The sequence below is a fragment of the Balaenoptera acutorostrata genome, chromosome 19 (genome assembly GCF_949987535.1).
Source record: "Balaenoptera acutorostrata chromosome 19, mBalAcu1.1, whole genome shotgun sequence".
NCBI lineage: Eukaryota > Metazoa > Chordata > Mammalia > Artiodactyla > Balaenopteridae > Balaenoptera > Balaenoptera acutorostrata.
In genome coordinates, this window is record NC_080082.1 from 54,771,838 (window position 1) to 54,799,649 (window position 27,812).

The 27,812-nt window shown below is 62.1% G+C and overlaps 1 protein-coding gene across 11 annotated transcripts; it reads right to left on the minus strand.

Annotated features, from left to right (window-relative positions):
• Positions 1-642: 642 nt before the first annotated feature.
• CIC (capicua transcriptional repressor) lies at positions 643-27,581 on the minus strand. Of its 11 annotated transcripts, none has more exons than XM_057534184.1 (22): positions 27,487-27,581; positions 27,150-27,404; positions 21,534-24,326; positions 9,484-9,633; positions 9,162-9,396; positions 8,948-9,077; positions 8,670-8,852; positions 8,424-8,589; positions 7,381-7,583; positions 7,060-7,285; positions 6,488-6,591; positions 4,987-6,214; positions 4,708-4,895; positions 4,217-4,338; positions 3,953-4,119; positions 3,561-3,851; positions 3,142-3,467; positions 2,621-2,922; positions 2,371-2,525; positions 2,159-2,290; positions 1,726-1,857; positions 643-1,636 (listed from the first exon to the last, which is right to left on the minus strand). In XM_057534184.1, exons 3-22 carry the CDS (start codon positions 24,313-24,315, stop codon positions 1,269-1,271), a joined length of 7,590 nt encoding a protein of 2,529 aa, XP_057390167.1. In that variant the 5' UTR covers positions 24,316-24,326; positions 27,150-27,404; positions 27,487-27,581; the 3' UTR covers positions 643-1,268. The 11 variants fall into 11 exon arrangements, with proteins under 11 accessions (XP_057390167.1, XP_057390166.1, XP_057390169.1 ...); XM_057534183.1 differs by having other exon boundaries at positions 27,041-27,404; XM_057534186.1 differs by lacking the exon at positions 27,150-27,404 and having other exon boundaries at positions 27,487-27,578.
• Between the last annotated feature and the right edge of the window lie 231 nt (positions 27,582-27,812).

Below are 27,812 nucleotides of genomic sequence, written 5' to 3' on the forward strand. Positions count from 1 at the left end.
TATAGGATTATGGTCAAGCAAGAATTCTGGGTGACCCAACAGTCAAAGCCCACCCAAAGCTGCCCTCCAATCTGCACATACTCTTCCCCCTGACTGGAACTTCTGGTGCTCTGGTCCTAGCTTAAGTGTGACTTCCTGTGGAAGCTTCCTGACCTTCCCACCCCTAGCAGTCATCCCTCCACACAGCATATGGGTATTTTTCTCTCCAGAGAAGCACTGTCCACAGGCTGTGACAGAAGCGTAAACCAGGAGAGGTTCCTTCTGGCCTGGCTGCAGTGCTGGCTCAGGCCACACAAGGGCAGCAGGGCTCACTGGAGACAGCATGGTACTCTGGGCTGACTGGCCTCCCCACCCAGTGCCACCCCTGGCTCAGACCTCTCTCGTTCAACTGGAACGTCAGAGGTGAACTGCCCTTCTTGCAGTACCACATCACAGGCCTCCCCTAACTCGTGCGTGTTGGACGGGTGAACAGGCATCTTGACTCTGCCCACCACGTCCCCCTGATGTAGGGAAGGGACGGTCCTGGAATCGCACCCCCCACCTCACGGTGGTTAGGGGGAGAAGTCCAGCTCCACGGCCAGCTGGGGGTCGGACTGGTACAACCAACATCCCTTCTCCCTTCCGAGCAGGCAGCCACACAGGTGTGTTAAACAGCTTTAATCTCGGTCATTGCGGCTTCTCAGCACAGTAAGAAATATTGCACATGATCAACATGTTTTGTTCTGGGGATGGGGACAGGGTCGGGGAATCACCTTCTTAGAAAGTACAACCCAAGCTGGGAGGGCAGAGGGGGTGGGGAGAGAACCCTCCCCGTGCCTGTGGCAAAGTGCAGGAGCCCCCACCCCCAAACTAACCTGAGTCCAGCCCCTCTGGGGAAAAAAGGGGTACATGAACTCCCCCTACTCCACAGGTGCCTCCCTGTGGCCCGAGGCCCACACTACCCTCCAGCTTGCAGCCCTCACACGAGCCATTTTGCATAAAGTACAAGTGAAAAGGTCTGAAGGTAACACACTCCAGGTTATGTACAGGGGCTCGGCGGAGGGAGACTGTGCCCCCTGCTTCCCCTCAGCTGCCCCCCATCACAGGGAGGGAGCTGTGGGGGGAGGGGGATAGACAAGAGGAGCAGGCCTCATTCCGTCCCAAACTGGAAAGGACGCAATGGCTTCGCTGGGGAGGAGGTAACCATCCTGCCCCCCCATTCCTGCCACCTACATACTGTCCGTGTCCTGAGGGGAGTACTGTGGGTCTGGGGTCTTCTCAGGAGCCCCTCACCTGCCTGTGGCAGCTGTGGAGGGACCAGAGGGGGGTGGTGAGGGTTGGGGGGGCCCCTCCCAGCCAGGCTGTCCGGGCCCCGGCTCTGGGGGCGGAGGCAATGGCGGGGCAGCCGGGGCCGTGCCAGAGTCCGAGCCAGGTGAGGTGGGGTCAGGGCCCCCAGCAGGGCTGGGAGTGGGGACAGGGGCAGCAGCAGTGACAGTGGGGGGCGGTCCTGGGAGGGGGGCCTCGGCTCCCGGGGGCTGCTCCGTGGGAGTGGCCGCCTGCATGATCTTCTGGCGCACCTCACGGATCTTCAGCTGCAGACAGACCTTAGAGGGGAAGATGTCTGCGTAGCGGGCCTGGAAGGCTGCCGTGGCCTGGGCTGTGGACAGAAGGGTGGTGGGGAGGGCAGGCTGAGATGAGTGGGCAGGCCCCCTCCAAGTGCCCCCCAAGACTCCGACACCTGCTCACCTGACGGGAAGAAGCCATGGTCCTGGAAGAGCTGCATGACGAGGGCCCGGCGCTGGTCCAGGGTGCGCCGCAGCGACGAGTATGGCACCTTCTCGTATTCCAGCTCCCCGAGCACATCCTCCGCTTCTGTACCTGGGAGCAGCGCAGGGAGCACAGTCGAGCCTCCGCAGCAGCCTGGCCCTCCACCACTGTCCGGGGGGCCGCTCCGCCCTCACTGAATTCTATTTCACAGCGGGGTTTAGAGACGGAACCCACCCAAGGTCACGTACCAACTTAGGGGCCTGTTGAATATCAGAACCCACCCTTGACCTGCTGTCCCTCCTCTCAGCAACACCCACCCCACCTCTCCCATCTTTAACCCCGTTCCTGAGACCCCCCACCCCTCTTGGAGGCCCAAGGACCCCCATAGCTCTGCCTGCCACCACACCGGCACCTGTACGGTCAAAAGTGAAGATGTCCCCCTCGCACTTGGCACTCTTGGGGGTGTTGGGCTCCGAGCTGCAACTGGAGCGTCTCCTCATCTTACGCTTGGGCGAGGTGGGGTCCTCGGGGGCTGAGTCCAGGTCTGGTCAAACGGAAGCAGGCTCAGTGGAGATGGCCCCCGGTCTGTCCCCCACCTACCCTGGGTGCTTTGCGCTCGCCTACCAGTGGAGTTCTTCCTCTTCTTGCGGTAGGAGCCCAGGATGGCCCGGGGTGAGGTGGCCAGAGACTGCAGGGTGGGCGAGGGCAAGACCTCCTCAGGCCGAAACTCGGGCAGCTCAGCAAAGCGCTCTTCGAAGTCCACCTCCGACAGGACCCTGCTGGAGAGCGGGCAGGGTCACCTCCTCTGCCCCAGCCTGCAGCTGCCCCCTCTGCCACCAACCCACACACTCCAAGTCCCCCAGCCCATGCTCACTTGTCCACAGAGTCAAAGGTCTTCTTCAGGGGCGGGGGCCGCACCTTGACCTTCTTGCCAGCACTAGCCGCCTCCTTGCGCTCGGGGGTGTCCCCAGCTGCCCTCCCACTGCTGCCCTCACTGCTGCTGCCGCTGCTACCAGGGGCTGGGGCTGGAGCCGGGGCCGGGCTGGGAGGGGTGGGAGGCTCCCCTCGGCTCTCCAGGCCCAGCCCGGGGACACGCCAGTCTGAAGATGAGCTGGGGAATTTGCTGGCCTGGGGTGAGGATGGCAGGGAGATGGAGGACACTGGGTTCAGACTCACCTGGGCAAGACCCAGAAACACAAAAGATGAACGCTGACGGCCAAGACACAGAGCCATGGGGAAGACCCAGTCATGCAGACAGACAGGCAGGAGGACAGAGAAGGACCCGCAAGGGCACGGTTCAGACAGAGACGGAAGAGGGGTGGAACAGAAGGGCAGGCAGGGGACTGAGGGGCCGAGCCCAGCAGCAGGGAACCCCCAGGCCTGCTGGGCACTCACCATGGTCTCAGGGCCCTTGGCACTGGTCCGCTCCTCAGCAGGTGGGGGCGGCGGGGGACTGCTCCGGGCCGGGGGAGCCCAGGTCTCTGGGGGCAGTGGAGGGGCTGGTGTTGTTGGCCGTCCCTCAAGCTCTGACTCGGATGCAGGGGGCTCACGAGCTGGGCCAGGTTCCAACGGCTGCCGGGGCGCAGGGCCTGGCCGCCCAGGGGCACCTGCCTCAAAGGAGCCCACGGGAATGCTGGCGATGGCCGCCTTCACTTTCTGGGGGGCCTTGGGGGTGGGCCGCTGGGCCTTGGGGGCCACTAAACTGTAGGTCATGGAGCCTGCTGGTAAAGAGAGTATTCGCTGAGCCAGGCCTGACTGGAGCCCATCCCCTGGGTCTCCCCACTCACCCCACCCTCGGTTGGCCCGACACCCACCTGTGGCACTAGGGAAAGGGCTGGTAGGGGCCGGGGTGGCAGTGGCGGGGGCCGGTGGGCCCTTGGGCAGGATGGTGGCAGCAGGTGGGGTGGTGTTGGTGGCCACGGTGTAGACCAGGCCGGGGGGGGCCTGGGATGGCTGGGCCAGGGGTGCTGAGGAGGTGGGTACGGGGCTGCCAGGGTAAAACGCTGTGATGACGGGACCACTGGGGGCTGCGCAGGTGGGAGGCAGCTGGGGGCTGGGCACGGGTGACACGCCCACCTGGCCAGGAGCCAGCAATGGGGCTTGGCCTGCAGAGAGAGAGACAGAGGAGAGGCAGGGGGCCGAGTTAGGGCCGGAGCTGCCTCAGCCCCACCCTTGGTCCCCAGCTGCCTGCCAGGCCACCCCTCACCTGAAAGCAGGGGCTGCACGAAGGCGGGGCCGCTGGGCCCCAGCGAGGTGAAGCCTAGGGCTACTGAGCTCGTGGGTCCGTACGAGGTGACTGTTCCAGCCTGACTGGACGCAGGACTGGTGCCCAGGGGCAGCGCATGCCCGCCTGCTGACTGCACGTAGGTGATTCTGCCGCAGGGAGAGGAAAGAGGAAGGTGTAGGTGAGCTGGCCCCACCTAACCCCTTCCCTGCACTCATCTCCAGATGAGGGCTCAACTGCCATTACCTGGTGGAGGAGGGCAGCAGAACCTTCTGAGGCTGAGAGGCGGGTCCTGGGAGCGTGGCCGGGCTGAGGGGCGGCACCAGGCCGCTGGGTGTGCTCACAGGCACTGGAGTCAGCTGGATGATCTGTGGGCAAGGACACCACAGGCTGAGGTGAGCTGGGGACCCAGAATGGGGTAGGGGAGGACCAAGACCTCGGAGGCTGGACCTCAGCAGAGACACAGGACAGAGAAATCGGGATGGGGACGGGAAGGGAGAAACAAAGGCAAAGAAGACAGCGAGAGATAGGAAACACAGAGAAGGGACAAGGTACAAACACGGAGAGCAGAATCAAGATAGCGAACAGATGTCGAGCAAGACAGGGGCCAAGAGACAAAAAGGGAGAAAAGGAAAAGACTGAACGAAAGGCAAACACAGAAACCGTGGGACACAGAGGCTAACACCCAGGAAGAGAAGAATAAGAAACAGGCGGGGCCACCACCGAGGTGCCCTTACCTTGCTGGGTGGCTGAGCACCGTTCTGCACAGGTACTGAGAAGGGTGGGCTCACCAGGGGCAGCGGCTGGCCGGCCCCTCCTCCCCGCACTGACATGCTAGGGGTGGCCAAGGGCACTAGTACCTTCCCAGGTAGCAGCTGGGCTGAGCCACCCGGGGGTGGGGCCTGCACAGGAGAAACTGACTGGGCTGCAAGTGGAGAGACAAGGGAGCAGGTGGTTACAAACGAGTTGAATAAGCCTGTGGTCCCTCTCCGTGTGCTGCGCAGCCCAGGCCTCACCTTTGGGGGGCGGGGCGGAGGGTACGGACTGCAGGATGGGGATGCCAGGAGTGGGTGCGGTGGCAGCCAGGACTTTGCCGTTGGTGGAGGTGCCCGGCGGGAGGGTGAAACGGATGCTGGTGGTGGGTGCAGGGCCGCTGGGAGCCGCTGCCTTGGTCCCAGGGGCTGGTGCTGGGGCAGGCGCCACTTGAAGTTGCTGGGGCAGCGTGGGCAGAATGTACTGCACCTGGGTGATTCCCCCAGCCTTGCCCAGGGGACCTGGCTGCAGGATGCCCAGGGGCATTGGCCCATTGGGCCCACTCCCAGCACCTGCTCCTGAGCCCGCAGCCGTCCCGCTGCCAGGGCCCCCCTGGGCAATGAACTGGACAGCGGGGGGCGCTGGGGCCCCATAGCCCGGGGCGCCCACCAGCAGGTTGGTGACAGTGGCAGGCGCCTTCCCCACAGTGCCCAGTAGGGGTCCAGCCACCAGATGTGGGGCTGTTGAGGTGGCTGCTCCCGACTTCTTGTCCGAATACACTAAGCTGACGCCCAGTGGGGAGCCCCCAGGTGCCCGGGACCCAGCGACTGTCTCAGTCCTGGCACCGGCCGTGTCATTTGGAGACGCTTCTGCCCGGCCAGAAGTGGGGAAAGGCTTAGAGGCGATGGGCACAGGAGTGCTGCTGACAGGCCGCACCACATTGGTGACCATGGTGGCGGCCGGGCGGGACAGGGGGGCTGCTGGGGCCCCATAGGCCAGCGATGGGGCTGGGGCCGAGGGCATGCGAGCTCCACTGCCCTCCCGTTCCTCCTTGTTTGAGGGCAGGACCAGTGTCTGCAGAACACTTCCTCCCCCGCTGGGAGGTGCCGCAATGACTGAGGGGCCTGGTGGCTCCAGGCCCCCCACGCTTTCAGGTCTCTTGCGCCGGAAGGTGGCAGGATCCGTGGGGAGAAACCGGGTGGCCTTAGGTGTTGCTGGGCCCCCAGTTCCAGGGGGTGGGGGCCGTAGGGGACCTGTTGTGCTGCCCTGACCTGACTCCTGGGCCTTGAAGGTCCCTGAGCCCAGCGGGAAGGAGGTGGCTGCTGAGGCTGAGGAGGAGGCAGGCGAGGATGAGGAGGATGGGGTGGGCCCGTAGCCTTTGCCGAAGCCTGCAGGTGGATCTGGGGGCCCTGGGGGCTCAGGGTCCAGCGATGGACGGCAGTGAGTAAAGGAGGAACGGATCACAGGCGAGAACACCTTCCGACCAAAGCCCTGAGTGGCAGGAGAAGGGAGACACGAGCATGTCAGGGGAGCCTGGATACCCACACCCTGCCCATCCCGCCCATCCCAACCTCCCCGTCCCGCCTGGCAACCAGGCCAGCCGAAGGCCTCCACGCATCCAGACTGAGACCCAGTTCCCCATGGAGCAAGTAGCTCACCTTCTCTGCGCCTTAATCTCCCCCTCTGTCAAGGTACAGAGAAGTAACATTCCCCCCTGTTCCCAGCATGCATGAGACCAGACAGCAGCAAGTCCCAAGCCCTCACCTTGCTGCCCTCTGGGTCCTCCCCAGAGCTGTCTCCGCTCTCGCTGTCGGTCACCCGCTCCTTGCACTTGAGGTCAATGTCAGTGGTGCTGAAGCCATCGTCAGCTGAGAGAGCAGAGGGAACAGGGCTGGTAAAGGGCTGGATGCAGGGCTGCCAGGAGGGACAGTGTGGAGCCTGGCTCTGGCCTCGGCTCTGCCCCGAGTTAGCAGTTAAGTGCTGTCCAGGAATGCTGTTCCTCACCAGGAACAAGTGTTGTTCCAAGTGTTGTCCAAGAATGCTCTGCCCACCTGCCCACCAGCAGACCCTAAGAGCACACTGGTAATAGCATCTAATACTGTGTCCATTGGCCTGGCCATGCCCGTGTCCTCCCGGCTTCCTGTCAGGCTTGGGGCTTCTTGAGGGTAGGGCTGGGCTTACTCAGTAGGGCCTGAACTGAACATGCCTGCAATCACAAATGAACGTGGAAGGGAAGAAAAAGAAGGGGCCTAAGGGCCTGGACCAAATCTTCACCCACCCTCCAAACCTTAGCCAGCTGCTCCCTGGACAGGATTCTGGGCCCTGCAACTGCTTACCAATGACATCATCATCCCCTTCCTCCTCACAGATGACCATGCGTTCCTCGTCACTGGTCATGTCCTCACTGGCTGCGCGCTGGGAACGGGAGGCCCGGGTGGGCAGCAGTGGGGGCCGCCCACTGGCTGCCAGAGTGCCTCCCTCACCGGGGGCCGCAAAGGGGCCTGGAGCCCCATATTGGGTGGAAGGCTTTGGGCCAGAGTAGGATGCAGGGCCAGACACCATCTGCAGGGGAAGTGCAGGGAGAGTTCAGCCAGTGCTGTCACCGTGGGCAGCCCTCCCCGCACATCGCCCCTACCCCCATGGCCTGCACTCCAGACCTGAGTCAGTTCCTGTAGTGCCTGGCTGTCTACTTCCCCACCATCCAGGCTGTGGACCCCGCTGTGGGAGAAGGCTCGGGGCCGGGCTGAGGCAGGTCCGCCGACTGCGTGCAGACGTTCTGCCCCACAGGAGCTGCTCCCCGGAGCCTTGGTGTCCGAGCTCAAGAGCGTCTGGGCTGTGACGGACAGGAGCTCCGAGGACACTGTAGGGTGGAAAGAAAAAAGTGTCGCAGTCAGGAAGCCTCCTCCCAGTACCCAGGCTGGCCAAGCCATCCACAGATATTTCTAGATACCAGGCAGAAGCAGGTTGGACTTCCTGGGCCACCTGGCAGAAAAGAGATACCACCTACCAGGCCAGCATTTCCCCTGGTTCCTGCCCTCTTGGGCTGCGAGGAGCAAGCCCACTGCTCCCTGGGAGGCAGCCTTTCTGAGAGCATGAAAGCCTGGAGACAGGTACGTGTGGCGTTGCCTAGCTAATAACCACTGGACTGTCTGAGCCTCTACTCCCTCATCTCGGAGAAAAAGGAACGTCTCCTCCCTCACAGAGTCGTGGGCCCAAACCCACAGGATCACTCCAGAGAAGCGCCTCAGAATGGTGCCGGGCACACTAAACACCCTCAGTCAGTAGAAGCAGCCAACGAGGGGCTTCCAACTGTGGTCTTGAGAGCCAGATGAGCTGGGGTTTAAATTCAAGCTTTGCTACTTACTAGTTTTTTAGTGACTTCAAGCAAGTGCTTTTGTCTCTCTAAGCCGTTTCTTCATCTGGAAAATTAGGTATGCTTTTGAATACTAGAGATTATGCCCTTCTTGATGCCTGTCACATAGTAAATGCTCAGCAAACGGCACTTCACAGTAAGATTTCTGTTCAGAAATCTGATCTATTTGGATCTCCCCGACCCCTTCACAAGAGATAAATACCAGTTCCTTTGTGAATAAGGGTCCTCAGATAAAAGAGATAAAGCTGAGAGGAGCTTCTGGGGAAGGGGGTGAGCAAGCAAAGGGGAGGTCGGTGTCAGGGCAGAAAAGCCAAAGGGCTCACTAACCTCCAGGGGCAGCGGCGGTGCCTGTCTCCGACATGCTCCGCTCCCTTGGCTCCTTGTGCCCTCCTGCCAGCCCCAGGCTTGTAGGCTTGGCCTCTGAGCTGGACTTCTTCCGGTCCTTGTTGCACCACTTCCAGTCTGGGTGGGCCTTAAAGTGGGCCTCTTTCACCTGGCAGGAGAGGGCAGGGAGACCCTTCACTCATCCACCCTGCCAGAGGAAGCGGAGGAGCCAAAAGGAGGCGGAGTTACCTGGAAGGCCAGGTCGTGGTACTTCTGCTTCTCCTTGGGCCCCAGAGCGTACCACCACTCGCCCAGGATCTTACTGACGGTCCGGTTGTCCTGGTTGGGGTGACGCTGGTGGACCAGGGCCCGGTGCCGCTTGCTGAAGATCATGAAGGCATTCATGGGCCGCCGGATATGGTCCTTCTCCCTCTGCAGCAGACACAGGCCCGAGCAGGAAGGTTAGGACTGGGGAGACGGGCTTGGGCGGCCACAGGGTGAGCTGGGGACAGGTGGAGATGAGGCACCTTGTTGGGGCTGCGTCCATCCTTCTCTGAAGATGAGTCTCGTTCCTTGGGCAGGGCGCTGAGAGACTGCGTCCGGCGTTTCCCAGGCGGCAGAGGCAACTGGATCTCAGGAGACATGATGGAGAGGAAGCTGTGGCGGGAGCGGCAGGGCAGTGAGAGCCACGTCTCTGGCCACTCCACCCTCCTCCCCAGTCCCAAGCCTCAGGGCACTCACGCATCATCGTGGTCACTCTCTGTCTCACTGTCCAGCCGGGGCTCTCCTGGAGGACCAGGGGCCTCCTCCTCCGTGGTGGGAAGGGTGCCCTTTCCAGGTTCCACCACCCCCAAAGTGTGGGGGGGTCCGGGCCCTGGGCTCTCAGGGCATGTAGCTCCAGGGGGCCGCCCGGGGTCAGCATTCCCCGTCCCGCCTGGTGGCTGCTCGTGAGCAACAGCCGCCGACTCAGCAGGTTCTGGGGACAGAGCGGCAGGCAGATCAGAGAGCTCCTGGGCCCTCTCGACCCCATCCCCATGCCTTCCCACAGCCTCCCAACCCTCACCTTTGCTCTGGTTGGAGGCCACTAGGTGGCTAGCAGGTTGCTGGGCCTCACTTGGCTGCACGGAGGGGTCAGGCTGGCTGGGGGCCAGGAAGGGGACTAAGGAATGCCAGGGGAACACGGCCACAGAGCGAGGTTCCACGTTCGTCCACACTGTGGGAAGGACTCAGCTGAGCTGTGCGGCAGGAGAGCTTGGCCTTGACCCCCAACTCAAACTCTTCTCCACCCTGGACAAGGTGGCTCCACCCCTTCTTTACACCCCCTTCCTCAATCCCAGAGCCCCCTGGGCTCGTGCATGCGACATCACTCAGGAAAAACTCCTCCCTGAAAGATTTCTAGATTTTTAAGAAAGAAAACAGAAGCAGGGAAACGGTCCTCACACCCCACTCCCTCCCCCACCTCCACCCCCACCTCCACCTCCACCAGCCTTGCCACCAGGGACCAGGCCAGAGAAACGACTGGCTCCTGTCGCCAACCAGGCCATGTTCGCTTGCCAACTCACTCTCTCAAGGCCCCTAGACCTTAGCAAGGCTGCAGACCCTCCCTCAGTCAATTCCTATCACCGTCTTGCCGTCTGACACAGCCCCCCACCTTGGCCTCATACTCCCTTTTTCCCTTCCTGAGGCAGATGGCCCAGTCTCCCCACCCTCCCCTCTCCTCCCCACCTTCCCCTCCCCTCCCCACTACTCACAGGACATGGGGTCTCAGGCCTTTCTCCTTGCCTCCCTCCCCCCTACCACAGACCCCAGGGAGCCAGACCTGCCTTTCCCAGGCTGGGCACAGGTGGCTCCAGCATCTCCTTCCTCCTCAAAGAGAATCTACTGCCCATGAAGAGACCTCCCAGCCTCCCTCACTCTATACCCCTGAGCTTATCTCTAGTGTAGTGTCCAGCCCCCGTACCCCAAAAGATGGGAGGGTGTGGTAAACTCTTCAGACAAAAAGGCACAGACAATGGGACAGACGAGAGAATTATTACAAGACTCTGCCCAGGCAAGGCAAAGGGGCCAGGTGTTTCCTTAAGGCTACGCACAGGAAGGTACTTCCCTCACCACGGCGCTGCTCCTAGAGGTCCAACCTTCTGCTCCAGGAGCTGGGTGGTAAGGGAGCCAGCCCACCCCTTACGGCTGAGTCCCACCCCTGGCTGGACTCCTGGGGCTGGCCCAGGCTGGGAGTGGGCTTCCTACTCACTGCCAGCTCCCTGGGGGAAGTGGAAGCAGCAGAGGAGGCCCCTGCTAGGGGAAGACCAAGAAGAGAAGAGGGAAACGCCCTAGCCCTGGTCCCCATCATTCCAGGCTCCCCCTGATCTAGATCAATCTGACCTAGGCTGATCCCCGCCCCCCCGCCAATGCCTTCAGAAGGCTGGCCTAGGGGAGCCCCTATGTGAGGCACTGACCTCAAGACCTGATTCTGTGAGGTGCTGACAAAACAAAAAAGTAGACATCAAGGCAACAGGAGACGAACAAAGAAGCCCACACTACAAAAGGACTCAAAACACTGTGAAGATTCCATCCACTAGCACGGGGGCACTGGAGCCCCAAAAGCCTGCTGGGCCCTCCAAACCCATGACGGCCTTCAGAGACCTGGACCTGTCCCTCTCTTCACAAGGATCTTTCCCATCAGGCCCCCTCATCTTCTGCTGGGTGGGAAAGAAAGGGCCCAGTATACAATGGGAGAACAGTCCTTTGGTCCTGTCTCTCCTGAACTCCTCCCTAGTGCACTACCCTCCAGGTTCCTGGGTCTCTTCCTCTCTCTGAAAAGCAAACCACCAACACCTCACTCTGTTCTGAGCAAACAGTGCCTCACTCCCTTCCCAAGACCTGTCCTTAGCCCCACTACTCAATCACAGCCCCTAGTCCCTTCTCCGTCTATTCCACACCTGGCACCAGCAGGTCTCACGCTGCTCCTATTCTAATCCACGCTCCGAAGCCAGGTACTCTGCACCCCTCCTCACCTCCCATGACAACATACCTTTTCCACCCCACACCTAAACACCACAGCTGTCCTCAGCTACTCCCCACTCTGCACTCCCATCCCTCCACTACACTCCCACCTGCCGTCACTAACCACTCAGGCCAGCCGAGCTCTGTAACTTTCCCCTCTACTCTGCCTCCACCGTTCTCTTACTATAACCCCATCACCATTACTCCGCACTCAGCACCCCGACACCTTGACCCCTGGAGTCCCAGGGCCCAGGCGCTACTGACCGAACATGCCGAGGCCACGGGAGGCCGCGCCGGACGCGGGCACCAGGGGCCTGTGGGCTGAGTACATGGTCCGGCACGGGGTGGCCCGGCCGGGGCTCGCGCCTCCTCAGCGGCCGCCGCCGTTCCGCCCGCCGCCGGCTCCTCGGCCGCCACCGCTCGGGCCCGGGGGGAGCTGGAGGCCGTCGCCGCATGCCCCCCCACCGCCCCCCCTCCGGCCGCCCCACGCGGGGGGTCTCAGCCGGGCGCGCCTGCGCACAACGCCGCCTGCCTCCCGCCGCCCGGGGGGCGGGGGGAGGTCAGAGCGCGCCGGCCCCGCCCCGCCCCCCGGCGCGCGCGGGGGCCGTCACGGGGCGCGCGGCACCCAGGCCATCGGCGCCGCCCCCTCCTTCTCCCTCCTCCCGCGCGGAGCCGGGCGGGCGGGCGGGCGGGGCAGGTGGGGCGGGGCGCGGCGCGCGTGCGCGGGGGCGGCCCCTCCCTTCCCCGTTCGCTGGCTCGCTCCCTCCCTCCCTCGCAGCTCTGGCGGGTAACGGCTCTGGCCCCGAGCGCCCCGGTTGCCGGCGCCGCGCCCCGCCTTTCCGGGCCTGGGGCCCGCGGCTCAGCGCCGAGTCGGCCTCCGGCCCCGGGCGGGCAGACGGACGAGCGTGCGTGCGTCCGTGCGCTCCGAGCGAGCCCCGCGCCGAACCGCCGCCGCCTCCCCGCCCCGCCACTACTACGCGCTCCCCTCCCCCCGCCGCACCTCCCCCCGCCCCTTCCCCGCTTCCCCCGCGGCCTTCCGCGCAAGCCCGGCCCACCGCGCGCGAGCCCATTGGCTGCCGCCGCCGCGCGCGGGTCAGGCCCCGCCGCGCCTGCCCCCATTGGCCGCCCCGGGGGAACGTCAGTCATATGCAAATAAGGGCAGGGCGGGGCAGGCTCCGGTTGGACCCAAGCCGGCCCGGGGCGGGACCGTGGGAGGAGGGCGGCAGGGAGGGCGCACTGCAGTAAAGGCACTGAGCCAGGGGGGCGGTTCGGGGCGCCGCGCTGCAGAGGCCCGGGGCTGTGGGTGGTGCTTGTGTGTCCAGTCCGCGCGAGGAACACGCTCACGCGCGGCTCGGCCCACCTCCCTCACGCCCACCTGGGCACGCGCGGCCCCGCAGGGCAGACAAACTGCGTGTAGGATTGGGCGAGCCACCCCTGAGCCCTCACCAACTCTCACAACAGCAGTCACAAACACACACACACACTCCTCATAGACAGACTTTCCTACCACACCCATTATCTCATACACAGTCCAGGGTCACATGTACCCTCGGTCTTACACACGAAGTCACACACCCGGAACACCTCACATAAATGTACTACCTCCCACACTAAACGTCCATCACTCCCCACCCACCATCACACACACTTGTTCTCACCCATCTTCTTCACATCACCCATTTCATACATGCCCCTGTCATATGTGCTTCATCAAAGCATATCCTCATACACATCCACCAGCCCATGTGACTCATACAAACACACAACATATCAAACAGGCAGAATTATCTCATACACCTCATCACAGCCACTGCTTGTCCACAGCACACATCCTACATCCCTCCAACACAACCACACACTCATATGGCCTTACTGGCACCCCCCAACCCCAACACAGGTAACTCTCACAAATGCCATCATACTGACCCCAAACACTATGTAAACTTACCCTGGTGAGCACTAACTACTTCAGTACCCTGGCTCATCAGGTATACAAAGTGCCATGGCCATTCCCATTGATTCAGCTACCCTGCCTGACACTTAGCAGCCACTTGGGACCCTCTACCTCACAGTGGAAGGCAGGGGGCCACCACTCTGGGCTGGGAGCCACCCTTTCCGAAAGACGGCCAAGAGGAAGAAAGGAAACTAACACTGGGGCTGCTACATGCTGGGAGCTTGTATGTATAACCCTGTGCATTGAATCCTCACAGCCACTAGGGAAGTACACTTTATTATGCCTATTGTTCAGATGAGAAAATGAGGCTCAGAGAAATTGAATAAATTGTGCAAGATCATGCAGCCAGGACATAACAGCCCAGCACTCCAACTCAAGTGCTCTTTCCACTACTGAAAATTTCACCTCAGGGTGGACACAGGCAGAGACTCCCAACAGAGGCCTGGGAATATGTTCAGACAATGGTATCGGAGAGACTGGTGAACTATAGAAAGCTCAGAGGGTACACACGGAGACACAGGCAAGGTCTGGGGCCCACCAGGCAGAGAGGCAGAGGCCTTGGATCACCCAAGAAGGGCCCTGAGGCCACATCCAGTAAAGGCAGAGGCGTGGGGTCATACCTGGGCAGGTAAAGATTGCACAGGCTCAGATGCGCCAAGACTGGGCTCCCACACAGGTGGGATCAGTGATGGGCACAGACAAACCCTTTTCCCAGCCTTCTGCAGCTACAGACAGAGATGAAGGCATGGAGAGGGGGCAAAAACCGGGTAACCTGGGCCCAGAGGGAAAGGGGAGGTCTGTAGCCCTCTGACCTCCAGAGACTACAGGGCCAGACACTTGGCTGTGGGCCTGGAGAGACCAACAGAGGGACTATTAGGTGACTGCCCCCTCCTCCCTATGCAGCCCCAGACTCAGACCCTCCATTACCTCACTGCCCCAGGGACTGCAATGTGAAGCAGAAATCAGGGCTGAAATCAATGTGGCCTGCTCTATCTCCCTACCGCTGCCCCCTCCTCTCCCCACCGGTGAGTCACCTACTGGCAAGTTAACCCCTTCCCGACTGCAATGAAGCCCAGGGACTGAGCTCAGAGGAACCCTGCTGCCAGCTCCCCCACTTCTGTTGGGTGAGAAAAAGAGCTAAGCCTGGCACAGTAGGGAAAGAGGGCCCCATACATCTGGGAGGGTTGCACATCTGGTAGAAGACAGTGCCCACATATGAGGGATGGGAAGAGGCCCCTTACAGGGTAGGGTACAGCCAAGTGGGGGCCCAGCCTAGCAGGGAGGGGCCGGAATCCGGGCGGGAAGGGCCCCCCTGCCCTGGGCACTGGGCCAGCCCTATACTTAGCTTCCATTGTTTGGAATGGAGGAACCCTGAGTGGGGGTGATTAGGAGTGGAGAAGAGGGAGCAGGTCCTGTCCCCAGACAGCTCCATCTCTCTAGCCATCCCCAACCCTAACTGGGGCCTCCCTAGTTGGAAAAGTCTGAGGGAGTTCCCCCAAACCAGGGCCCCAGCCCCATCAGAGAGGGGGGTGCATCGCCATCCTTCACTCAAAAGCAGGTACTAGGCAGAACTACGGTGCAACCACCCACTGCAATACCCCATAGCCAACTCCACAAAAGGTTTGGCCCCAAACAGCCCACACAGCCCCACCCCACCCCAGCCTGGGGACAGGGAGCCCAGATGGAGACAGCAAGTGCCACCCAGGGTGGCACAGGCTGAGGCCTGCCCAAAGGCCTGGGGCGCACAGCCAGGGATGCTGACAGGCTGAGGGACAGGCAGACATGCTCTGCACTCACGGGCCCCCGTTTACTGAGCCCGAGAGGCACCGCGCCCTGCCGCCTGCGGCTCCCCACCCTGCTCTCCAGGCCCGGGTCCCCGCCTCGGCTCACCACCCCAGTGTCCCCAGCTCCCCTCACCCGCTCCCCACATACACACCCACCCACCCACCCCGGGCGGCGTCGGAGACGGCCAGGGTTGCCTGGGGAACGAGCCCAGGATTGGACTGGTGCTGCTCGGGAGGGATGGGGGCCTAAAAATAGCGCCGGGGTGAGTCAGTGAGTGGGGCTGGGGTAGGCAGGGGGACCAGAAGGGAAAGAGAGGCAAGCGAGAGGTGCGGGGGAGGCTCCCCAGGGATTGGAAGATGGGCGGGATAGGATGGAGGGCGGGATGTGGATTTGGGGGTAGAAGAGGGGGTTGAGGGGGAGTGTACAGGCGCCGGGGCTGCGAGGGCCGGTCCGCGCGGGCTGAGGGAGGGGCCGCTGCCTGGGCGGAGGAGGGGGCGCCGCCCTGCGTTCTCCTCCCCAGCCCCGAGCTCACGAGATTTTCCACTCGCCGCCTGGCCCCCAGCCAGCCCCCGGCGGGCCCCACAAAGCCGCTTTGTGCTGGGAGGGCGGGCGGGCACCCGGCCGGGCTGACACCCACGCGGGCAGCGGCGGTGCGCGGGTCAGCTGGCACCCGAACTGTCTGCTGCGGGGGGGTGGGGTCCCCCCACCGAGCCCGAGGACGCGGCCACGCAAGGGTTAATGACGCAGGGGCCAGGGTAGCAAGTCTCGGCCAATCGGCGTCGGCGGGCGCGACAGCGGCCAATGGGAAGGCCGGAGGCCCGACGCCCCGGGCCTACCCCCTGGGGCGCGGGAATGGGCGCGGCCCTGACTGGGTGCCCGTCTGGATCCACAAAGCCCCCGATGCACCGTTTCCCGGGCTGCTTCGCAAAAAACAGGCTCAGAAGGGCGTAGGATCTCGCAGTCAGGAGGTGGCACGGTCAAGATTCGAGCCCAGGTCTGCCTGGCTTCACAAATCAGCTTTTCCACCGAAATGGGGAGACGGGGGTTCCCAGTCTCAGGCCCCCAAGCGGAGCGGGAACAGGCAGGGGACGGGGTGCGGGCGGAGGCGGCGGCGCGGCAGGCTAGGGTCCAGCCGCCTGCGGTGCAGCCGCTGCCGCCGGTGGTAATGGGAGCCAGACGCCGTCGTCGCCGCTAATGCGCCTCCCTCTCGGCCACTAATGGAGCCATTAATGCCCGGGCGCCGGGGGCTGCAGGCCACACACACCACCCCACCGCTGCGCATGCGCGCGCCAGCAGCCCCGCCACCCGCCGCCAGCAGGAGGCAGCCTGACCCCTTGCAGTGCCTGGCGCCGGGGGCTCTTCCAAGACTCACTCCTGCTACCTCAAAAAAGCCTCTTCTCTCTCCCGCAAATCATCCTCTTCTTCCCAGTTTAGGTCTCCTTCCTTTCCAGGGATCTTTGACACCCTGATCCAACCCTTTCCCTCTGCTCTAAACCCTTTCTCGGCTCTTCACAGGCTGACATTCAAGCATGGCCTGGCTGGACCTGTCCTCCTTGGCACCCTTCTGCCAAGACTAGGCTCCTGTCAGCTCCAGCCTCAACTGGCCACTCAGAGGTCATGCACTTTCACCCCTCCTGGCCTTTGCTCCTGTGGCTGCCTAAGCCTGGATGGCCCTTCCCTTTCTTTCACTACCCTGAAAACCTCATTCCTGCTTCAGCTCAAATGTCACCTCCAGCGAGAAGCCTACCTGAACCTTCCTCATCGCCTCGCATTAAGCCAGAGTTTTCTCTCTCCTCTGGCCTCCCCAGGCTCTGTATCTCCCTCTGCTCATCCTTGCCAGTGCCTGCATCCACATCTGCCTCCCCCACCCACTTATCCCAGGGCTGCTCAGCCTGGACCTGGTAGAGGGATGAGGAGTGACTTCCAGTGAGAGAGAAGGGGTTCACTGTTTGAGACAAAATTCTGGTGAGCAGAATCTGGATCTGGATATGGGGAGTCAGGACACCCTTGGCTCCTCTTTGGGCCTCATTTTCCCGACACACCCAAGCATAGTTGGTGGATGTTGCCTGGTCTCTGAGGTCCTACTGGTTGGGGTGGACTACACGTGGGACTCAATTACATGGAGCTGGCACCAAAGTGTCTCCTGAAAGGCGATGGGGGTGGTGGTGGTAAGGGTGATCTGGGTCATGCCCTCGAGCAGGTGGGTGGGCACAGGAGCTGCTTTCCTGCTTCTCCCCCACAGCCGGATCTCCTAGCTTGGCCCAAAAAGCCCCCGCCTTCCTGCCTGTCTTGGGAACAGGTGCTTGGGTGTGATGGGTCTGCAGGATGGCTCCCAACACCTCTCAGCAGGTCTCAGGGACATTAGTGGGCATTTAATTTGTCAAGGGACAAGCGGGGGCTCCCAGGCCTAGACATTCTCCCAACACTCCCCATTCTCCCACCTGTTCCCCAAGGAGCAGGAGATCTGGTGCTTAGCAACTACCCACTGACTTAAAGGAACAGAGTACCTGATGTGCACAGTGTGGGTGGGGGCTAGGATGGGGGAAACATGTCTGCCTAAAGAATGGGAGAAGGAGGGCCAGAGGAGAGGCCAAGGCTGGACCAGAGACAGGATTCCAAGATGGGGGAATCAAAACAGAAAGAAGGTGGAATGAAGCCTCAGACCAGAACTGATGTCTAAGGAGGTACAAACCTGGAAAGGCATAGCGAGCCAGACTCAGAGAAAGTCAGACAGAAGTCCAGAGAGAGAGAGACTCCAGAAACAGAGACCTAGACAAGAGACAGACATAGGAACCCGAGAGAGACAGACATACAGTGGCTCAAACAGGCAGATGGGCAGACAGGCCCAGGAGAAGGGGCACTGCCTGTGAATATGGGGAAACCAGGCGGGAGCTGGGAGGCAGGCCATGCCAGAAACAGGGCTGAGACATCTGGCCTCCTGGGTCAGGGCTGCAGGCCCTGGGGCGGCTTCCTCTCCTGGGGAGCAGGCGGGAAGAGTCAGAGGGAGGTGGCAATGGCAGCTGGCTGGCCCGGCCATGCATAGAATGTAGAGAATGCAGGCCCGCCTGCTCCGGCAAGTCCCCCAGCGGAAGCAAATGCCTGGCGGGGGGCAGAAGCAGGCAGGCTGCCCCGGGCCACCCCCTCACACCTGCTGTCCTGACTGAGGGTCAGGCCCTGGCATGGGCGGGCAGAAGGGGCCAGGACTACAGCCTCACTCTTCCACTGGGCACAGTCTGCCCTATCTGGGCCTCAGAGGGAGAAGGCCCCAAGGTGCCTACCTCCCAAGGGTTTAGGGAGGCCTCTGAGAGAAGAACAAAAGGGCCTGCTGGCTGGGAACCTGAGGGCAGCCTGGATACCTCAGCATGGGTGTAGTCAGGGAGGCGCTGCTCAGAACCGCCAGGACAGGCACTGGACAAGTTCTGACGACCAGGTGGCTTCCAGCAAGGGGCCTCCCCTCCCTGAACCTCAGTTCCCCCCCTCCCCCTGACAACAGGGCTGGTAATCCCTGTTTCATAGTATCAGGAGGTTTCGATGAGATGGCCCCACGCTTGAGGCTGGGCACATGGTAAATGCTCGGTAAAGTGGGCTACTATTATTGTTTTCATTATTCTAATTGAGAGTGCTTAAGAGCCTGGGCTCTGGAGCCAGACAGCCTGGATTCACACTCTGGCTCTCCCTCTTCCTAGCTGGGTGACCTTGGGCAAGTCACTTTGCCTCTCGGGCTACAGTTTCCTCCTCTGTCTACTGGAACTAATAATCGTGCTGATCTCCTGGGTTGTTGTGAGGATTCAGTGAGTGAAGGCTCAGTCAGCGCTTACTGAGCAGTGTGCCAAGCACATGCATGCGTGGTACTCAATAAATTATTATTACTGTTACTTCTAGTAGGAAGACTCCTGTGATCTAGAGATCAAGAGACCTGGTTCAAGGCCCAGTCCTGCCCCTCCCTGGCTGGGTGACCTTAATCAGGACTATTTTTCTGTCAGGGCCTCATTTTCCGCATCTGGAAAATGGTGGCAGGAATCCCCCCCCCCCCCGCCGGACCACCCTGGTAGGTCTCAGGTCACCTGCATCGTGCCATCCCTCCCCACACAGCAGCAGTGAGGGTCATGACTGACCGATGCTATGTATGAGGGCAATGTCGGGGGCTGTAGGCACGCGGGGGTGGGGGCTGAGGGGGATGGTAGGAGTCCTTCTGCTTCAGTTTCTTCATCTGCCTAAGGATAGGAATCCCCGCTGTGCCCACTTTGTGGAATTTTGCTCATATCAACTACGATAACAAATGTAAAAAATGTTGGGGGTGGGGCAAAAAACACAGCTCACAACCTCAGTATATGAGCATGAGGAGCAAGCGTAGCCTTTGTGTCCCTCTGCCCGGGTCTGGGCTGGAGCTCAGTGAGGGCAGGGTCTGGGCCCCTTCCTATATTGGTCTTTGCACCAGACCAAGACACAGCGGCTCCTACCCAGATCCACAGCCCAGACTCCTTCCTCCCTGGTCTCCCTGCCTCTGGTCTCAGGGGCTGGAACTCACCCTTCATGGTACAGCCGTGGTTGGGTCGGCTCAAAACCTTGCATGGCTCCCTAGTGCCCTCAGGATAAAGTGCCCAAGTCTTAGAAGGACCCTCTATGACCTGACCCTTGTTGTATTGCTCACCAACACAGCCACACATCCCAACACTCACCCACTCTCTAGAGCCCCTGACTTTGCAGATTCAACTTCCTTCAAATTCTTGCTTTTGCCTCAAGGCCTTTGCACACTCTTCCCTCTGCCTGAAGGTCCTCCTGCCGGCCGTGCCAGGCTCCCTTCTGCACACCCTTCAGGTCTCACTTTAGACTCTGCAGGTCTCACTTTAGACCCTGCAGGTCTCACTGGCCCCTTCTCCAAGAAGTCCTCCCTGACTTCACATGGCCTCCTGGGCTTCCTCCATCCCAGCCCTGACCACTCTGGACAGCTACTATCTGGGGACAGGTCTGTCTGCTCCAGGGACCATGAGCCCTGTGAGGACAGGGCTGTGTCCTTAGCATCAGCCAGCATAGGGCCAGACACAGAGAGGGGGCCTCAGTCAACAGTGAATTCGTAAATAAGAAAAAAATGCTAGGGAAGGGGCTGGTGATGGGTCTGTCACCCTCCATGAAAGTTGCTCTGACAAGGCCCAGGCCAGCTGGCTCTCCAGCACCATCTCAGAAATGCCTCTCCCCCCACTGCTGGCCTTAGCCCTCTAGCCACTCTGGCTGTCCTCAGCTGTGCTCCTTCTGGCCTCGGAGCCTTCCCAACGGCCTCCTAGGAGGTTCTCCTGTCCCACGGTTGCTGGTTCCAACTCATCCTTCAACTCTCGGCTTACACGCCCTTTCCTGAGGGCAGCCAGACTAGGTTCACATCTGGAAGCATGCCCAGCACACGCCCAGCTCCCCGCCATGGCACTGACCACACCTGTGCTATTTCCCAGGTGCAGCGGTGAAGATGAGGGCTCCAGTCCTGGTCCTGCCACTACCTGGCCGAAGGACCTGCTGGAGCCTCAGTCTTCCCATCAGTAACCCAGGCAGGTTGGTCATGAGCCAACCTGCCTGGGTTTGAAGGCTGGCTCTAGGATTTACTAGCCATGTGACCCTGGGCAAGTTACTAACCTGGCCTCAGTTTCCTCTAATTTTTTTTTTTTTTTTGGCCGCACTGCGCGGCTTGTGGGATCTTAGTTCCCCGACCGGGGATCGAACCCGGATCCCTGCAGTGGAAGTACGGAGTCCCAACCACTGGACCACCAGGAAATTCCCAGTTTCCTCTAAATGAGCATAATCATAGCAGAGTTCAGAATGTTGTGAGTGCTACGTTAAGGGGTGGGTGTGAGGATTAGGTGCGATAACCCACTTGCAGTGCTTGTCACGGTGATACCCCTGCCAGTCCTCCAGACGTGCAAGCAGTCATCATGATTATCATCTCTGTTACCCCATCAGCTCTGTGGGGGCCTGGCTTTGAGCCTGCACTCAGGAAAGGTTTGCTGACTGATGGACCCCTTCAGAGTACATTCCCAGCAGGAGGCTTCTGGAAACACTGCACTGAGCCTTCAAAGTCCACGCCTGGGGACTTCCCTGGCGGTCCAGTGGTTAAGAATCCGCGCTTCCACTGCAGAGGACACGGGTTCGATCCCTGGTCGGGGAACTAAGATCCTGCTTGCCGCACAGTGCGGCCGGAAAAAAAAAAACAAACAACTCCACGCCCTTGCCTGACAGGTGAACTCCCACCGGAACATCTGTGCAGAAAGGAGGCCAGCCTCCACTTGAATCCCACCCAAGGTGGGGAGCTCACCTCTCTTGAGAGCCAGTTAGCAAGGGGCCCTGTGCAAAATGAGCCCTCGCCCAGCCCATCCACCCGAACCTCTTACCTGTCCCAGGCCGGCCCATGATGACTTCCTTTTTGGGGGCAGGATGGCTGGTGTAGCTGCTGGGCACCAGGACGGGCAACAGGGCAGCAGGTGAGGGGTGGAAGGCCACCGGCTGGAAGGGCGAGGAAGCCAGGCCAAAGGTGGGCATCGGCTGGGCCACAGCCGTCGGCGCAGCGGGAGGCACAGTGATGGGCACAGGGGCCGGCAGAGGTGGGGGCAGGCCAGGCTTCCCACTGGCCATCCCGGGCGGCACCGGAGTCTCTCGGCAGCCCCGCCCAGGTCCCCCGGCCCGTGCCTCACTGCCAGCGCCCACCTCCCCAGGGAACTTGGAGGGCAGCGGCACGTCGGGGTTGCGGACGATGACAGGTGAGTCCCGCTGCACGGCAGGCACCCTGCGCACGGAAGGCCCAGGATCCGAGGTGAGGCCGGCAGGTGGAGGCAACAGCAGCAACGGCGAGGGCTGGCGGGAGCGGGAGAAGGGCACGGCGGGCGACACGGCACGGAAGCCAGCCGGTGTGGAGGGGGTAGGTGTGTGGGACACCGAATCCACACCAGAGTCTAAGCTGTCGCTCTTGGGGAAGTCTGGGGCGGCTCCTCCGCCTGCTGCACCAGGGGCCCCCAACGCCCCTGGGTGGGGCAGCAGCTCTGTCTTCCGTCGCCCAGGGCTGATGGGCACAGTAAAGGTCAGGTTGGTCTGGAAGGTGGGTAGGATGCCAGAGGAATGGCGCTCTCGGGGGGCAGGCGGGGGTGGGTGAGGGCCCAGGTCTGGTGGCGTCAGCACGCCTGCCTTAGGGGTGCTGGCGCTGAGGTGGCGACTGCGAACAGCAGTGCGTTGGATGACTGGCGAGGCGTTGATGGGGCTGAAGTTGGCAGGGCGGAAGCCGAAGAGTGGTGAGGGTGAGGGTGACGGGGCTGGCGAGAAAGGTGACTGCGTAGAGACGGGGGAGAAGGAGGGTGTGCCCGAGCGAGAGCTGCCCAGTGACACCAGCATCACAGCCGCTTCACATTCATCGAACTCAAAGCGTGACAGGTCCGCGGGGGCCACCAGGCGTGGGCGTGAGTCTCCCCGGGCTGCCACGCTGCTGGCCTCACTGTCCCGAGACGTCTCGTCACCCCAGTCGAACTCGGTGCTGCCCTCACGGGCCGCCACCCCAGCTGGCCGCCCAGCCCCACCTGGGCCACTGTCCGCCAGGCCCTCCATCTCCTTGGTTCGCATGGACAGGTGGCGGGAGCAGTAGCCCCGCCGCTGGGACTCCTTCATGCAGCCATCTCTCGAGCACAGCCGTCGCCACTGCTTGCCGTTGAATTTCTTTCGAATTCCATTGGGTGTGCAGACCACGTCGCCCTTCTTGTATTTCTGCTGGGCTGCTGTCAGTGGCGTGCGGGCCCGGGCAGCCGGTGCAGCCCCCTTCTCCAGGGAGGCCACGCTGCTGCTGCGGCTGCCGCCCTGGCTCCCCTCCTGGCAGGGCGAGGGCTGCTCACCAGGGCGGCCTGGGCCGGCGAAGGCTGGGGACTTGGGTGGCGGTGACAGGAGCTGGGGCGGGGGCAGTGGGAGCAAGGCCGGGGTGCCCAGGGCTGGCGGGTGCTTCTCCTCACCCTCCTCGCAAGCCCCCAGGTGGCCACCAAAGCTGATCTTGGAGACCTCGGCATCCTCGGGCTGCTTGAGGTCCAGGGCAGCAGGGCAAGGGGGAAGGGCGGCCCCCGGCTCGGCCTGCTCCTCCTCAGGACCCGCCGGGGGCTTCCTCGGCAGGGCTTCAGGCTCCCACGGGGGCCGCAGCAGGCGCAGGCTGGAGCGGGCCACCCACACCGCGTCCTCGGGCTCACGCTGCGGCGGCTGCGGCGGGGTGGCCGCCGGGCCCGGCTGGGAGCTGGGGCCAGGGCTGAAGCGGACCTTGTAGGCAGCTGGCTTGGCGGCCACCTCCACCACCACGCCCGCACGGTAGGCAGCCACACCGGGCTCCACACAGGTACAGACCGCTGTGCCCACCACCAGCGCAGCCGGCGGTGGCGTGGCATCCAAAACCACATCCACACCACTGCCAGGTGCCCCCTCGTAGAAAGTCAGGGCCCGGTCCCCAGGGAACTGCACACCCAGGTCCTGGCTTCGGCGCACCTGGCGCACCACAGCCGGCAGGAAGAGACCGTCCCCACGCCGAGCCAGCACCCGCTGGGAGCGCAGCTGCCGCAGGTCATAGCCACCGCTGGCGCTGCCAGGGGGCCAGGGGCCTAAACCACCAGCTTCGGCCGGCTCATCTTCCAGGTCGGCCGAGTGCTCGCTGGCTGTGTCGGTGGAGGAGGAGCGGGCAGAGGTGGGTGGCTGCGGAGGCACCCCCGGGGTGCCCGCCTCCTCGGGGGTCCGTGCCCGCTCTTCAGGGGCACCAGCCGCCCCACTGCTGCCACTGCCAGCCCCATGCTCCTCCACATACTTCTTCTTGGGCGCTCGTGACTTGAACGTGGCCGTCTTTCGGCTGAGTGAGGGCTCCCAGCGGCCTGCCTCGCCCTCCACCTTGGGTTCCTCGGCTGGGCCTGGGGCCGGGTCGTCGGGGTGCAGCTCTGGGGGCAGCCCTTGCGCCCCAGTGCCCTGCTCGGCCTCCTCCTCCTCACCCTCCTCAGCCTCTTCTGGCCCCGGCTGCTGCTGCTGCGCCTCGTCATCTTCCTCCTCTGGCTTGTCACCCTCCCCAGCCCCTCGCCGCCTCAGGGCCTTGGCCCTGGTGGCTGGTGGGGACTTGCCACCGCTGCCAGAACCTGGGAGGCCGGCGCACGCCTTCTTCATTGGTTTCATCTTTCGTCCACCTGCAGGGTGAGAGGACAGACGAGGCTCACTGGGAGCGACTCAGGAACACCTCTACACCCACTGTCCCCCAAGACTTCCTACCTGCTGAGGTCACTGCCCCAACTCCATGGTCCCCAAGGTCTCCTTCCTGGCTGTCTTCAACTCATGTAGGCCCCTGGCCAGCACCCAGACACAGACTGGCACTCATGTCCCCTGAGCTATACACTCTGGTTCCTTGGGGACCCTCACATAATCTGCTTCCTCTGCAGAGGACAGTAGGTGCATGCACACACTCTGACTGCCCCAAGGGGACGTGAGAAGCACTAACGGTTCACGTCTATGGAGCACTCACTTTGAGCCGAGCCCTGGGCTAAACTTGCCTTTATTAACCCATGTCATCCTCACAACAGCCCTAAGAGGCAGATGCTACTATCAGTCCCATTTACACTTGAGGAAACTGGGGCACGGAGAGATCAAGCAACTTGTCCAAATTCATCCAGCTAGGAAATGGCAGAGCTAAGATCTGAACCCAGGCAATCTGGCTCCAGAGTCTGTGCTCCTAACCGTTTCAGCGTGCCGCCTGTCACATGATCCTCGCACTGTCACTGTCCAGAGAGCACACACACTCACACACACACACGCGCACAGGCACACAGTCACAGAAAGGGAGGCGACTGGGCTGTGATGTGAGCCTCTCTCTACCACCCCCCACCCCTGCCCGGGCAGCCTGGCATGGCCAGGCATTGTGGGAAGGAGTGGGCAGCTAAGAGTCCCAAGGGACAGCTGCCCACTCTGCTCTGCACCCCAGGCCTGCCAGGTATAGCCATCTCCCCAGATCCTGGCAGGGAACAGGCAGGGGCACGTCTGGGGCAATAGCTCATACCTAGTGCTACCACAGGGCCGTGCATAAGCACACACGCGCGCGCGCGCGCACACACACACACACACACACGGCACACACACACACGTCATCACACAGTGGGACACAGTGCTACACCGCAGGGTTTCGCTGTCCCACTGGATGGGAGCCTGCCCCTCCCCCCACAGCACCCAGCATGATACCCAAAAGCCCAGCCACCCCCCTTTTGGTCTGCTTGCATCCCCGCCCTGACTGGGCTGGCTCTGACAGGGTGGCTGAGCCGACTGGGCCCCCCTGGCCCCCAAATATGCCCTCGGACTCCAGGTGGGGGTAAGTGGGAGAAGGTCAAAGAAAGCAGGACAAGCCCAGCGGGCCAACCTCACCCACTTCCTGAACAGTCATTACTGCCCGCCCCCTTTCAAGCTGCCCTGAGAAAAGAGAAGGGAAAAAACTTTACTCTGAAGTGACTAAGAGAACCTGAGAGAACAAAAAAGGGGCCTCTGGGAGGGTTGGGGGATCCAGAACCATAAGCCAAACACAATCAGAGGCACCCCGACTTAGTCTTCAGGCTCCCATGGTACCCCTGACCTCATGGGAGAGTGACCTCTCCCACTTGGGGCCTGCTGCTCCTTAGGATCCTGCAGTCCCAGGATGCCCCTTCTCTGAGCCAAACCTGGGGTCCTCATAGGCAGAGGCTGGAGGGCCCGGGGCTTCTCACACTGGGGCAGGCACCCAAGTACCCGGGAGTTGGGCAGCCGCCACCATCTTCTCCCCACTGACCTGCTGGGCCACCATCCTGGGCATACCCCACCCAGGGCCTACAACCACACTGCCTGGCACCCCTGGACCCTGCTGCCTGGCCCAGCCTCTTCACACCAGAAGCCAAGCCTCTTTCTTTCCCCTGGGGCCTACTCTCTTCCTGTCCACACCTCTTTGGATAACTCCCACCCAAGGCCCTGTGGGCCCTCACCTCCCTCAGAACCTGAGCAGTAACTCCTGAAGCCCAGGCTGGCCCAGGCTTTTCAGGGTCTCATGTCCTCTGTTCCCAACAGGCCTCCTGGCACCAGCTTCTCTGCCACTCTCTCTCCCATCCTGTCACCATCTCTATCTCTAGCTCTCTCTTCACAGGCCCTAGGCCCCCTCCTCAGTCACCCCCTCCTTGTCACCCTCATCTATCTCTGTCACCTCCTCCTCCCAGTCACTCTCATGTCAGCCATCTCTGGACCTGTCACCTTCTCTCCCCATCACCTCTCCTTGTCACCCCCTCCAACTCTGTCCCCTCCCTCTCCCTGTCACCCTGATCTAGTCCTGTCACCCCTCCATTCCTGTTACCCATTCTCTGCCCACCACCCCCTCCTTGTCACCCTTTTTCTGTCACTCCTCCTCCCCACCACTTCCTCCACTCTGTCCCCGCTTCCCACCACCCCACTCACCCCTTTTCCCCTGTACCCCCTCCCCGTCCCTGCCACCTGTCCCCTCTCGGCCCCCAGCACCCCAAATCCCCCCTTCCCGTGTCAACCCTGGCCCCGCCCCTCACCTCGGACTCAGCGGGGTTACGGGGCGGGGGGCCGTGGCCCCGGCTCGGTCCGGTCCGGTCCCTCCCCGCCCCCCTCCGGCTCTCCCTCTCGTTTCTCCCTTTTTTTTTACTCCAACACACAAAATGGTGAATGGACCTGCAACAGCTGGAGCAGCCAGCCAATCAGCGGCCACAACCCCGCTGACCGGCGCCGTCCTAGACCAATAGATATTCGGAGCCTCGTCGGCTCCGCCTCTCAACGACGAGCGACGCTTGCCACAACCAATCGCGCCCACCCGGCAGCGCTGGGGGGCGGGGCCAAAGTCCAAGATCGGCCTCCCTCTGGGACCGACACCAACCTGAGCCTACGACCGCCTGATCAGCCTAGGGTCCTGCCCCGCAATAAGTAATGGACACCAGCATTGACCAATCGCAGTCCGCTTTAGTGCAGAATGACGAATACAGTACCCAGTCGTCTTGCACTCTAGGCCGGAACCCAGCCTCTGCGAGGGACAGTAGCCAATGAAATGCAAGAAGGAGGGGCTAAGGGACAGGCTCTCCAATGAGCAAGCTCAGAAGGCGTGACCTCAGCGTTTGTTGACCGGCTAGTCGCAATTCCTGCTGGGAATGGTAGTCTTCTTACGTCTCCGGCCCATAGTCGACAGTACATGGCAGACTACAACTCCCATGTGACAGAGTGCCTGGAGCTCCGAAGAACCCGTGCTAGGAGAAAAAGTCGAAAGGGCAGTTCCTCGTGAGTCTCACTGGGCGCCAGGAGCATCTTAGACCCAGGGCCCCGACTCACCCGGATTCCCGGCTCTGGCGTCGCTGCGGGCTCCTCTCGGTGGTGGCGGTAGCGGCACAAGGGGGAGGTGCGAGGAGCAGCCAACCGCCACCCGCGAGGCCCGCAGCCAATCAGCAGCGGTCGGGGCGGTGCAATGACCTCACCGGGTTCTACTCTCTTACCCCTCCCCCACGTGGTTGTTGCTGCCGGTAGCCGGGAGTAGGGAAGTTGGGGGGGAGGGGAGGAGAATAAGTGATGTCACCTTTCCCCCGCTTGATTGGCTGCCGAGTGGCCGGGACTACAACCAATCAACAGTCTCGGAAAGTCTGGCGCGGCCCCGCGGAAAG

What these genes read in the sequence shown, in the direction of transcription:
- CIC (XM_057534184.1), bottom strand. Translation starts at nt 24,315, where the DNA reads ATGAAACCAATGAAGAAGGCGTGCGCCGGCCTCCCAGGTTCTGGCAGC. An exon ending in CATGGGCCGGCCTGGGACAG is followed by an intron (nt 9,634 to 21,533) that starts GTAAGAGGTTCG and finishes TCCTTCCCACAG; the next exon opens with TGTGGACGAACGTGGAACCT. An exon ending in CCAAGGGCCCTGAGACCATG is followed by an intron (nt 2,923 to 3,141) that starts GTGAGTGCCCAG and finishes GGTCTTGCCCAG; the next exon opens with GTGAGTCTGAACCCAGTGTC.